The 13,334-nt window shown below is 35.3% G+C and overlaps 1 protein-coding gene across 9 annotated transcripts in view; it reads left to right on the forward strand.

Moving 5' to 3' along the window:
* The window catches only part of LOC126285432 (RILP-like protein homolog), a 138,488-nt gene that overhangs the window by 76,366 nt on the left and 48,788 nt on the right, over positions 1 to 13,334 (forward strand). For 5 of the 9 annotated variants that reach the window (XM_049984813.1, XM_049984815.1, XM_049984814.1 and 2 more), the window contains 2 exons: positions 4,257 to 4,429; positions 12,574 to 12,756. In XM_049984813.1, the coding sequence (XP_049840770.1) occupies positions 4,257 to 4,429; positions 12,574 to 12,756 (356 nt within the window). The remainder of the gene's footprint in view (positions 1 to 4,256; positions 4,430 to 12,573; positions 12,757 to 13,334) is intronic. The other 4 variants (XM_049984819.1, XM_049984816.1, XM_049984818.1 and 1 more) reach the window with 1 other exon arrangement.

The following is a 13,334-nucleotide window of genomic DNA, read 5'->3' on the forward strand; positions in this document are numbered from 1 at the left end:
ATTATGTGCACATCATGAAACACGTAGGGTGCCTTGTGTGATGATGTGCTATCGCCAATGGAGTGGTCCAGTTCTAGCAGAACCACTTACTGATTCACACGAGTTGAATATTTCAGACATGATTTTTGCAGCAGGCTGACAAGAACCTGATAAGTGGCCAGTTAGAGTGCTGGTGTAGAATTCTATTTAAAATTTATATGCCAAAATGAAGCATCATGTGAACTATCACTGGCCATCACGTGCTCCCAGACCTTGTGTTGGACACATGGGAGAGTCTCAAAAAAGAGATTAGGACATATTTCCAGAGGCTGAGTGCCTCCATACCTAATAACATGAGGCAGGTAATTCGTGCCAGTAGTGGGTGGACCTCGTGCTAGCCTCATCCCTGAAGTAAAACTTTTCACATTACATCACTTTATATTATAAAATTTGATACTACTGTGTCTTTGTTAATTGAAAAACTACATGAAATCATTGTACTTGAAATTTTATTTACATAATGTGTGCTACTTAGCACTGAATACATTTAAATTTGAAAAATCACAAACAAGTGGATTTGAATCAAATTAGAAATGGGGTCTTAATATGTGATAGTACAAGGAAATACTTAATATTGACCAACATAAGACAGGTAAACCCAAAATTAATATGCTCTTCCCTACTGCCTTTCCAACATTTTGTGCATTTATTTTGCAAAACAAGTGCAGTCAGGGCATAGACAAGCTGTTTTCCATATTGTCATTCTTCAGGTGCCTGAGGATAGTGTTCCATGAACTGTGACCTTTTCTGTGTGTTGGTCTTCACAGAAATGACTATTTCATCAGGTTGCACACGTGAAGCATCATCCTCAGTTAAATTTGTCAGATTTTGGAAGATTGTTTCCTGTGCATTTTTTTAACGAACAAAATTTTCACTTGTCTTCTTTTATTATGCTAGAGCTTTATTCTGTTTGAATTGTTTAAAATATTCCCTGTCTGGAAATACTAGCTACTGAACAGATTCAGACCCCTCTGACTTTACTAGAATGTATGGCTCTGTGTGGCTTGCTGATTTTTGGGAGCTGGCCAAGTATCATCTGGACTTTCATATATTCCATTATGTATGTCAAAATATCTGGTGTAATGCAGAGTTGTCTAAATATATGCCTCTTACCTGGGAAGAGTTTCATTTTCCAGAGGCCATATACAGCATTTTTCATTGTTACTGCTGTCAACAAGGCCATTCCAAATAACCTTGTGATCAAAATTGAGGTTACTACTTAATATATATTCATTGCCCACCATGTTTCTATTTCTTTGGGGTAATGTGTGTGTTTAATGGTCCAGTGGTGTCCATTTAAGAGGGTATGCAAACAGGTGTGAGCACAGTTCTCTTGCTTTGTCTATCACACATATGTGATATGATGTCCATCAAGTATTTAGCACAACAAGATTATCATCAGATGGCTTCACAAAGTTCACAAGATTGTCAAACCACTTAGTAAAAATATGAATCTGAATCCAGTTACTAGGTTTGCTAGCATATCCCAATATGTGATAATGCATCAGGATACGTGTGGTGTCATGTATTAGGAATAAGCCATTTTATAAACAATATGATTTAATGAATATTGTTACAGCAGCTAATCACATCCAACGCTTTCAATACCAAGGATTCTAGACATTATCCAGTTCTGTAATGGTATTATTCTCACTGCTGTACACCTCAGTCACGACAGGACCTAAGTTCTGGTACTTCCCGACAGGGGGAGCACTTACTTCGTTAGAACCTGGCTGTCTCATATTAGTGAATTCTCTCATAATAGACACCTCTCCTTTACTTTCAAAATAATTTTCAGTAATGATGGTATCTTGTGGGTAAATTAAAAACAGTGTCAAATCAGACATTGTTATTTCCTTACATTAATTTCTAACTATAGTAAGGCAAGTTGTAGTCCATTCAGTCATCTGGCATCTGTAGTTTCTTACCTGCAGGTAACTGAAATAGTTTTTCTTTCCTTGAAAATTATGGAGTAATGAACCATAATTTCCATGGGAAAACCATATTCTACACTTGTCCTGTTAATTTGAAGATCATGCAGTTTCACACCTGCTTTTATCTTTTGGATCATTATATGAATCCAAATGAACTTTAGTAAATATAGCATGAGAGGATTTAGATGTCTCATTTAGACCCATTTATTTAATTTTCTCAGCAAATCTGTAATTTCGCCTTGAGACCAATATTTATTAGCTCATTGTGGAACATGTATTCCATCTTATTCAGTTTCACTTTAATTTTTTTTTTCTTTCTTCTGCTGCATCTACTTTCCCTTTCTCTCTGCTACTTCTGTTAATTCTTTTGCCAGACAAAATTTTGTCTCTGGAAACTTAACACTATGTTGCCTGGTGACACCACAGTGGTGCCGTGCACGAAATAGCGGTCAATGGCCGGCGACACAACAATGGTGTCGAGAGCATAGTGTCGCTCAGTGGCCGGTGATAACACAGTGCTGTCGTGAGCATATTACAAAACCAATTGCCAATGGTCACTCAGACCATGACATGCAGTTCCTTCTGTTAAATGTTAATACTGAATAGGATACAAAATCTGTTTAATCTGAGCTCAAGAGGGTAATCAATAAGCCAAAAATTGACTATTTTAGAACACTCCTCAGAAACATTCACTGGACTGATATTTACAGTGCTCATGGACATGAATGAAAAATAAAACGCCTTTGCTAATAAAGTGCTTACCTTATTTGAGCATTGTTTTCCACAAAAATTAACCAAGGTTAGTGCAAAGTCTGCAAAGAAGCCATGGATTACTCAAGGAATAGGGGTATCTTGTAAATCAAAAAGAAGACTGTATCCGTCAATCCGAAACAGTTCAGATGTTGATGCTATAGCACATTAAAAGAAATACTGCAGAATATTAAAGAATGTAATACGAACTTCAAAGCAAATATATTACAAGGAAGATAATCGTATCAGATTACAAAATAAAGACAATATGGGATATAGTGAAGAAGACCGGTAGAACCAGAGATGAAGAGGGACAAATAGCATTTAAGAGTAAGTGATACATTGGTGACAGATGTGTATAGTGTTGCAGAACTTTTTAACAAACATTTTATAACTGTTACTGAAAAGATAGTGTTCTCAGGTTCTGTTGATGCTGCTATGGAATACCTCAGACCAGACATTTCAAGTAACTTCCATAATACGAATTTGACCCTCACTACCCCAGCAGAAATAATGTTTATCTTAAAATCCTTAGAATCAAAAACATCTGGTGGGTATGATGAAATATCGACAAAGTTAAAGGATGTGACTCTGAGTTAAGTAACATATTAACGTATCTGTGTAACCAGTCATTTATCAGTGGAATATTTCCTGGATGGTTGAAATATGCTGAAGTTAAGCCACTGTTTAAGTAGGGGGATAAAGAAATAGCATTAAATTTCCGTCCGATTTCATTTTTGCTAGCATTCTCAAAAATTTTAAAATAAGTAATGTACAATTAGCTGTATAACTATCTTATCTCGAATAACATACTGTCAAAGTCGCAATTCGGGTTTCTAAAGGGTTCTAATATTGAGAAGGCTATCTACACTTATAGTGAAAATGTGCTTAATTCATTAGACAAAAAGTTGCAGGCAACTGGTATATATTGCGATCTGCCAGGAATCAAACCCAGGCCACCCACTTGACAGCCAAGCGTTCTACCATACAGTCATGTTGCCTGTCCAAAAACTGACTTTACTTTATGGTGTTGAAGATAGTCTGAAACATTTGAAGTCAATTTTCCCAAGAATATTTTAGAGTGCAGCTGATATTTGATTTCTGAGCTTCACATACCATAAATATAAAAAGTTACAAAAGTATGATTGCTCTATAGTCTCCTTGTGGGTAAATACAACCTAACTTTGAGTAACTTACCCTGCTGCCATGCACTACCTTCATGTCAAACATCTTCTGTTACTGTTCTGAGATACTTCCTTTGTGTTGTTGCACTTTCATTTATTGTCCTTTAACTTTATCCTTTTTCTTAGGAGAGTTAATATACTTTACCATATTTATAGATACTGTTAACTCTAGGATAATTTTATTCCTTCATTTTTAACTATAATTTGAAAATATTTAGTGACAATCATGCCTATCCCATTTCCTAATTTACCTTGGAAAACATGAAATTACATCAGTTTCACACAGTAAATGTAAAATCTTATTATATGTAAAACAAAAATTTTAAAAATGCACTTCTTTTTCTTCCAGTCTGAAGTGCCAGACCTAACAAATAAAGTGGTTTATGATTTGGATGATCCAAACCGGCCACGCTTTACGACTGCAGAACTGAAGGAAATACTGCATGAACGAAATGAACTGAAGGCTAAAGTCAGCGATCTGGAGGATGAGCTGGAAATTTACAGGCCAAAATCAAGGGACTTGTGAGTTGTGTGATTTGTGTTAGATTCTATTTAGGTTATTGGTCACTGATGCTTAGTCTAGGATTACTCTTTTGTGCTTTATAACCAATTATAAAAGCTCTGTTGTACTTAAGCTTTGATAAAACCTAGTATTTATCTCTTAGTGCATACATTGTTTAAATGATGCAAAAATTTATTTCACTGTTGCCAATAATTTTAGTGCTGCTATTTTTTCACTGTGACCTATTGCATATCTTTGCTGAAACATAGAGGTAAGTGGTAATTTTCATTTTTTGTTCTTTGACAAATCATCCTTACCCACTCAGTTGTATATGTAACATTTTTGGACTCAGTGAATGTGCAAATAAGATTAAGGCTTCATATTCAAAGGTATTCATTGAATGCTAGACGAACAAAAGATTTTCTTTTTCCCTTTGTTGCTACTAGTTACATTTCTGGAGTAACATCTGTGTCATACAATGCAATCTTTTATTGCTGGTATATACACTTTTGACCTAAGGGCATTAGGTCATGGTCCAAGGCATATTTCTCTGTTGATATTTATTCTTTCAGTACTGGAGACCACCTCTGAGGTTACAACACCTTCCAAAGCAGTTACAATCTCAGCAACCCAAACCGTTTCTTGCGCGGCACTACTGTTCCTTATTTATGTAAATGATATGCCCTGTAGTAATCTGGGTAACTGTAAAATATTTCTGTTTGTTGATGAAGCTAGCTTGGTAGTAAAGGATGTTGTGTGCAACATTGGCTCGGTTTCAAATAGTGCAGTACATGTCCTAAGTTCATGGCTTGTAGAAAATAAACTAACACTAAATAACAGCAAGACTGTTTTTCAGTTTCTAACACACAATTCAACAAAACCTGACATTCTTATTTCACACCGAGCGAGGTGGCGCAGTGGTTAGCACACTGGACTCTCATTCGGGAGGACGACGCTTGAATCCCGTCTCCGGCCATCCTGATTTAGGTTTTCCGTGATTTCCTTTAATCATTTCAGGCAAATTCCGGGATGGTTCCTTTGAAAGGGCACGGCCGATTTCCTTCCCAATCCTTCAATAACCCGAGCTTGCGCTCCGTCTCTAATGACCTCATTGTCGATGGGACGTTAAACACTAACCACCACCGCCACCACCATCTTATTTCACAGAACGGGCATATGATTAATGAAACTGAAGAATTTAAATTCCTAGGTGTTCTGATAGATAGTAAGCTGTCATGGAAAGCCCATATTAAGGATCTTGTTCAAAGACTTAATACTGCCATTTTTACTTTTTGAACGATGTCTAAAGTGAGTGATCGTTTGACATGAAAATTAGTCTAATTTGCATATTTTCATTCACTTGTGTCGCATGGTATTATATTCTAAAAGGATATTTTTGGCTCAGAAATGGTCGGTTTGGGCAACAAGTGGTGTAAGTTCATGAACCTCTTGTCGACCCCCTGTTCACTAGTATTTTGACATTGACCTCTCAATATATATGTTCCTTACTGTCATTTCTTGTTAACATTATTAGCTTATTCCAACAATAAACAGCTTTCACTCGGTTAATACTCATAAGAAATCAAACATGCGTTTGGATCGGACTTCATTAACTCCTGTGCAAAAAGGTGTGCCGTATACTGCTGCATCAGTTTTCAATAAGCTACCACTCGAATTCAAAAATCTTGGCAGTAATCCATGCACTTTCAAATCGAAACTGGATAGTTTCCTCATGGGTCATTCCTTCTATTCTGTCGAGGAGTTCCTTGAAAAATTAAGCTGATTCTTGATTGCGGTTACTTAAACTTATGGAGTGACTTTTTTCGGGTTCATAAACATTTATTTTTATCTATTATTACTTTTATGTTGTAATTTCATGTACTGGCACGTTACATGACCTTGGAGATTTGTTCCTCACTTTGGTGCTACAGAACTTTACATGTAAATAAATAGAAATAAGTGCCACTTGCCGTGGGATGATATAAAATCATCTCGCACATGTGGTCAAGTGTACATAGGATCTACAAAAAGAAACATTTACACTCAACTTAAGGAACAGAAGAGCAGTTATTGTCTGAGCAATACAAATTGGCATTTGCTGATCATCATGCACTGGGATCAGGGAAGCCCAAATTCATTTCTATGGTACCACAGTTTCACATCAAAATCTAATCATTACTGTTCTACAATGTACGGAGATGCAATAGAAATTCAAAAGCACAAATACCACTTTAACAGAAAAGGAGGATTAAACTTGCTAAACAAAATCACACACTCCAACTCTTCCTCTCAACAAGCTCCATAACACAGCTCAGTGACTCCGCAGTGGTGTGATAACATCACAAGCTAACTGTTGTGTGTATACATACAAAGTTTGGCTGGCTGGGCTTGTTTGAGATTATAACTGCTTCCTTAGTTACTGATTCTGATGGTGTCTCTAGCATTGGAAGATGAAACATTACACGGACGAATTTGCATTGGACCAGAGTCAAATACTCATATACGAGGGTTGTTAACAAAGTAAGTGCCGTTTCCCTATTTCTATCCATGGTGGTGATATGATCGCAGTTCCGAGCATGTGCGGTAGTTACTCTGACTCGGAGAGAGGACATGTACGCAATTTTCAGATCACTGCTGCCAACATGTGCTTTGTAGTGCTTCTTTATAATGTCAGCCATAATTGAAAACATTGCCACTTGTGAAATCAGATCTGTGATTCGTTTTCTAAATGCAAAGAAATTTAAACGAAAGGAAATTCGTCAGCAAATCTGTGAGGTCGATGGACAAACTGCTCTGAGTGATTCAGTCGTTAGAAGATGGGTCAGACTGTTCAATGAAGGACATGATAAAGTGCACGGTGAAGAACGAAGTGGACACCCATCTGTGGTTACTGATGAAATGGTTCACACAGTTGGAGAGAAAATAAACCACTACCGTAAGTTTACACTTGGTGCCCTTGCTATGGAAGTTCCCCAAATCTCACGATCACCAGTTCATGAAATAGTTACTGAAAAACTTCAATAATGATGATGAGCTGAAAGAACATGTTACCACATGGTTGAATACACAGGCGGCAACCTTCTATGAAGGAGGTATACAAAAACTTGTGCCACACTAATAAGTGCCTACAAAATTTTGGAAGCTATGTAGAAAAGTAGTTGAACAGTTGTAGATTTTTGTACAAAAAAATATTTTTTCTGGTTCTGTACACGTTTGTTTTATATAACCAAACAGAACTTACTTTGTGGACATACTTCTTAACAAAAATAACCAAAATTGTTATATCTTTGTACTTGTCGAAAATTTCAGTGCACACCATTTGGATCATGTTACCATGCTCACTTCTTGGAACGCGATACAGTAATACTTTCTTCTTTACCCGTCATATTCAATATTTCTTGAAGACAATTTGTATGAACTGATAAAATAAACGAATGAAAAAATCATTAAAACAGAGTTCATCATGAAACAGTGATAATAACAATGTTGCAAACATCATCAGTATGTTAAATCTATTTAAGATTTGGTGTTACTGAATGAAGAATATGTGCAGTCTTTACCGCATAATGGTTAGGCAGTTTATGCTACAGGTGTAGTAGACAGCTGGTTTCTTAAGCTGATCTTATAATTTTCAGTATGTGTAAGATGGTTAATGTTAGTGAAAACAAGCATTCAGTATTGTCATTGTAGACTGATTTGAAGAACAGCTGCAACTGAGAATTATTTTCACTAGATTGAGAATATGCATCAGTTGTAAATGATCTTTCATTGCACAATTAGTTTCAGTGGCTGCATGTTGTATTAAGTCACTGGACCACAACTATGACTTAACAAAGAATTTGATGTGTGGCACCTGAAGCCGGTGATAAATGTCTCCGAAACTAGTTATGCAATAAAATAGAGATCATTTACAACTGAAGTGAATTTTAAATCTAATCAATATTATTGTAGTTACAAAGGCCAGGTGTTGGAAAATTTCAGCAGATAACTGTTTTAAGTGATACTATAGAAAAATCATCAAATACACAAATAGTGGATAGAAAAATGTAACATGTTTCATAAAAATAGTGAGACGTAGTCACAGTACCACTGAAATTAATGCTTCTAAATGTAAAGTTAGGTTGGTGGAAGTAAGACCATTATTAAAAGTTATTCTTAGTGCTATAAATTTAAAATGTGACTTTCCGTATTGGAATTGCACCATATCTTTCATTACTTGTGTGTATAGTAGTACAAGCGTAGCCGAGATGGAAGTATCTAGCAGGACGACTCCAATAATTGAAAAGTACTAAGTAAATTTAATTTGTCAATGTGTTCTGTATTCTCAGCATCAAACAGTATTATCTTAAGTTTGCTTTGTGATTCCATTCTTTTCACCTTCCTGTATCTTTGTCTTTTTTCCTTCCTTCCTTCCTTCCTTCCTTCCATCCATTTTTCTTTGTACCTTTCTTTCTTTCTTTCTTTCTTTCTTTCTTTCTTTCTTTCTTTCTTTCTTTCTTGCTTTCTTTCTTTCTTTCTTTCTTTTTATAATCAGGTTTCAAGACACTCTTATCTGTTACTAGTACGTCTCACATTCAGCTTTCCATTTATCTCATTCCTTTCAACTCTGTTTCAACAGTGTCCTACACATTCTTCCTCTCGCTGCTCAACATTTGAAGCTTCTGGCTTTCTGTGCTTGTATTTGAAAGTCACTATTACTGCTACAAGGGTTACCTGCTTCTGGTTGCTCAGCTGTTTCAGTTTCATCATTCACTATTTATTTCATCACTTACATATCTCCCACTCCTTATTTAAACAATTTCTAATTAGATAATTGGTTTTTTCCATAAGAGTATATTATATTGCCTTTCCTTTTGTTTGTCTCTCCTCTCTTGATTCTTAAATCCTGACCTTTTTTCTGTTACAATTGTGCACTATCTTGTCTCCTATATGCCCCCTTGATCAAGGGGGCATACAGCAAAATATTGTATGTATTAACTTTACATCAGTTTCCAGTTGTATCATAACGGCTTCTAGTACATTCAGTATTTGTCAGCAATGATCAACAGTAATCATTAGCCTTTTTGCATTTAATTTTAGCCTGTGGTCTGTACGCTATTTATTTAATGCACAAGCATCTTCCCATATCATTTCCATTCATTTCAGTGACTTGGGTTATTATTGTGCTTATAGAGTCACTTTATTGTCTGTCTGCGACTTAACATTTTTTGTATATGAAGTGCACTTCAAAGATTGATACAGATCTTTATTTACCACATCTGATTCTGCTTACATAGAAATGTGTTTGTATTCCATTTTCACATGTTTGAATTGGTAACATCGTAGCACTATCGATCTCTTCTGCCTCTGTGCTTCATTGTTACTTTTTTGGTCTCAAATTCTTAATTATGGTTCTTTGCATATTTTTTGTGGTTTGACATTTTGCTCGTACAAACTTAACTTACTTTCCCACTTCTTTGCCAAGTGCTGTCTTATGACCTTTTACTGTCTTCATCTCAAATCATAAATGCGAACTTATTTTAATCGCTTGTTGCTGTCATATATTTCTGTATGCTTTTTGTTATGAAGCTAATTTTAATACTAAGTTTCATTTTTGCACAAAATGAAATTTGTAATAAGATTGAATGCATTGTAGTAAAAAGATTTGTTCTCTGTCAGCTGCAGAAGTAAATATTTCGCATTTTTTTACAGCGTGCTTTTGTTTATACAGCCTTTCAGGCCACTGTTAATAAACTTTGAACAGTTACGGATTGTGTTTTTTAAATTTAGTGTGTGTTTTAAGACTTGTAATTTTTACCTACATTTTAATATTTTTGACATACTGTTCTGTATATCGATGATGATGATTTTTTGCATGCCTGTAGAAAACTGTCCATCAGCAACACATTTTAATCATCCTTTTATATTAGGCATATTCACCTGCCACATTGTCAGGAAGAAAAGTGTAAAGATATTTGGATTTTTATATACTTTGATGACAAACAATGTAGAACTTGGATACATAATCAGTATTTCATAATGAAAATACAATAATAAATTCTAACCATTTACCAATAATTGACCCTTGGTATCAGTTAGACAATCTTGTGCTGTAGTGTGCAATAAGTTGCTTAAGAATTTGCACAGTGTTATTAAATACTGTCTCCTATATGCAGTAACCTTTACATTATAAAATATTTCACTTTATCACTTTTGCTGAAACTAATGTGTGGTGAGTTGGAGCGCTATTCTTTGAGTAAATGCTGTATTGCTTCTACTGTGTGTGCCACACAAGAAAACAAATACGATGACAGGTTTTCTTGGATAGACGCCTACTCAAGGTGTTGGGGTACTCTTCATTAACACACTGCATGAACTTTGCACTCTTTCCTTAATTGGTTGTTACAAACATGCTACACTTAAAATCCCTGCCTTAAACTCCCTTCCTGTAGTCAGTCAGTAGTACTATCATCATTTTCGCAGGCCCTTTCACTGAAACTGTCATTACCCACTTTGATAAGGCACATTTGCTAGTGAACTCATGATAATTCACATGTTCGTGGGGACTAGATAGCTCTTCTTTGATATCTTTGTAATGTCCCTAATAGAAACACTAGTCAAAATGTTGTCATTATATTATAGTATCTAGTCTAGGTAGGCATCATCTGAACATATCTTTGATAAAAGAATTTCTTTTGAAAACCATGACTTTTAGTTTAGCTTTTCAAAACTTCAGTTTTGCTTTTTCAGTTTTACGTTACAGATGTATGTAAACATCTAGATGGTGCACCTCCATTTGTCCTTTAATAAAGAATAATGTGGTCATTGTCTTGTGCTTTTTGAGTCAAGACACCATTGGAGCTAGAGTTTTACATTGTTTCACATCATTGGACCATAAAATAAGTAAGAACAGTCATTGGAAACACTTTATTTTTATTATGCTTTCGTTTGATATTGTATGCTGTATTGACTCGGTCTTGGATTTTACCAAGACAGTAGCGATCCAATTTAAGGCAGTTCGATTAATTTAGACTTGTATCTTAAAATGTCTCCTGTAGGATACTTAATGCCACTTTGATATGTCACAGTGTAATTAGTGAAGACTACATGCATGTTAAGGTTCAGTTTGTACAAATTTCACCCCTTTCCTCCATGAACAGTTAAGTGATAACAGTTTCATTCATCCCTCTATAATCTCCATGAAATAAAATCTTATAAAAAAGATTTTAGTTCTTTTTGTCACAATCTTTGTGTGTGTATTTTGCTTTCAGCAACCTAATTGCTCACTCACTCACTCACTCACTTACTCACTCACTGACTGACTAGCTTATGCTTCTTACCCAGATGCAGTTGACTTGGAATTATGTTATCTAGTGCATATGTATCAACTACAATGGCTGTTGGTATGTAAGAACTCTCTCTATTCATCTCTAATCTCCCAAAATTAAAAGCATTTTTTTATGTATTCAAAATAAGTGAGCTTTTTAAATGAGGTGATATAATGCTATCACTTTCATGCTTTTTGCTTACTGTTGTTGGGCCTTATTAGTTCGAGGAGCCCCAGCAATACCAGCGTCTTACAAGAAGGTGACAGCCAGTTTGACTGTCAAAATGTTGTGTCAATTATAATAAGATCTGATTGCAAACCCAAGAACATCACATATTTTTGAAACTGCAAGATGTCAGCCATATACAAAAATATTGCTTATTCAGTTATCTCGTATGATGATTTTTGCTTAAACCAAATTATGATATTGATGACTATGGAATATTCTATATCTTTATAAAAATTGTAATGTATCAGAGTTTTCATTGAAATTGTGAATGTATGTTGTTACTGTTTAAATATTGAACAATAGTAATGGTGGTGCAAAGAGACACCCGTATCTAATACTTGGTAACAATGATAACTTGTTGCTCCTAACAAGCTGGCAGGTGAATGTGCAGTAAGATTGCAGATGGATATTAAGTACTTCTACATATTTACAGCTTATTCCTGCATGAAATGCATGCTCTAGACACATTTTTTACATATGAAATGTTAGAGGATGTAATCATTAAAGATGCAGTAGGTGTGCAGTGTGTTACTTAAACTTTCTCTCTTTTTTTAAATAACCGTAAAATATTAATTTCATTAACTTGTACGTATTCTTTTCCAAAGCTTACTATGTTGCTTGTCTGCTAGCTTCAGCAGTCCTCGGTGGTCAACTGAACAACGGAGTTCTTTCTGTGATCTCAACACCAAGTCACCTGTGGCAGTTGTTCGACCACATTTCCCCTCCCCACCACCTGTCTCAGAATCCTATTCCATTCTTGAGAAGGAAACTTTCAACTCAGCAGGGAAAGATAGCAACTCTTCTGCCTTTCAGTAAGCATGCGTGTGCTTTGAATGTAGATATGTTGTTCTTACTGTAGTTAGTTGAATGTAGTTTGATTTTATGCATTTCTGAGCGCAATTGTAATTTGTGGTAGACTTCTTCATTCGTAGACAATTTGTTTTATGAATTAAAGTCTCTGTTAATGATGTTGCGGGTCATTGTGTTTGCAAACTATAGCTCATTGCAAGGGAGATTTGCCAAACTGATTAGTTGGAGAAATCCATTCAGTGTCGCTCACCACTTGTACTATGACTGTCATACTCTAAAATGTGTAGCAGTTTACACAGTTAAAAAGTATTTAAAGTCCTCCTGAAAATCAGATTTTTGTTTCCCATGTTCTTTATATTAAGTAAGTTTCTGCCAAAGCTTTGCATCAGTATAAAGAAAATTTAAAACTAAACTGTAAATTTAGCTTTTGTACAAAACCATGGAACCCCTAATAAATAAATTACTTGAGATGATTAGGAAAATAAGAACATAACATTTACAATATATACTTGCAACTTGTTGAAGTGTAGGTTTTTTAGATTAGTGATCAGGGACACCATTGTATATTTGCATAGAAAAC

Source organism: Schistocerca gregaria, chromosome 8, assembly GCF_023897955.1.
Source record: "Schistocerca gregaria isolate iqSchGreg1 chromosome 8, iqSchGreg1.2, whole genome shotgun sequence".
Taxonomy (NCBI): Eukaryota; Metazoa; Arthropoda; class Insecta; order Orthoptera; family Acrididae; genus Schistocerca; species Schistocerca gregaria.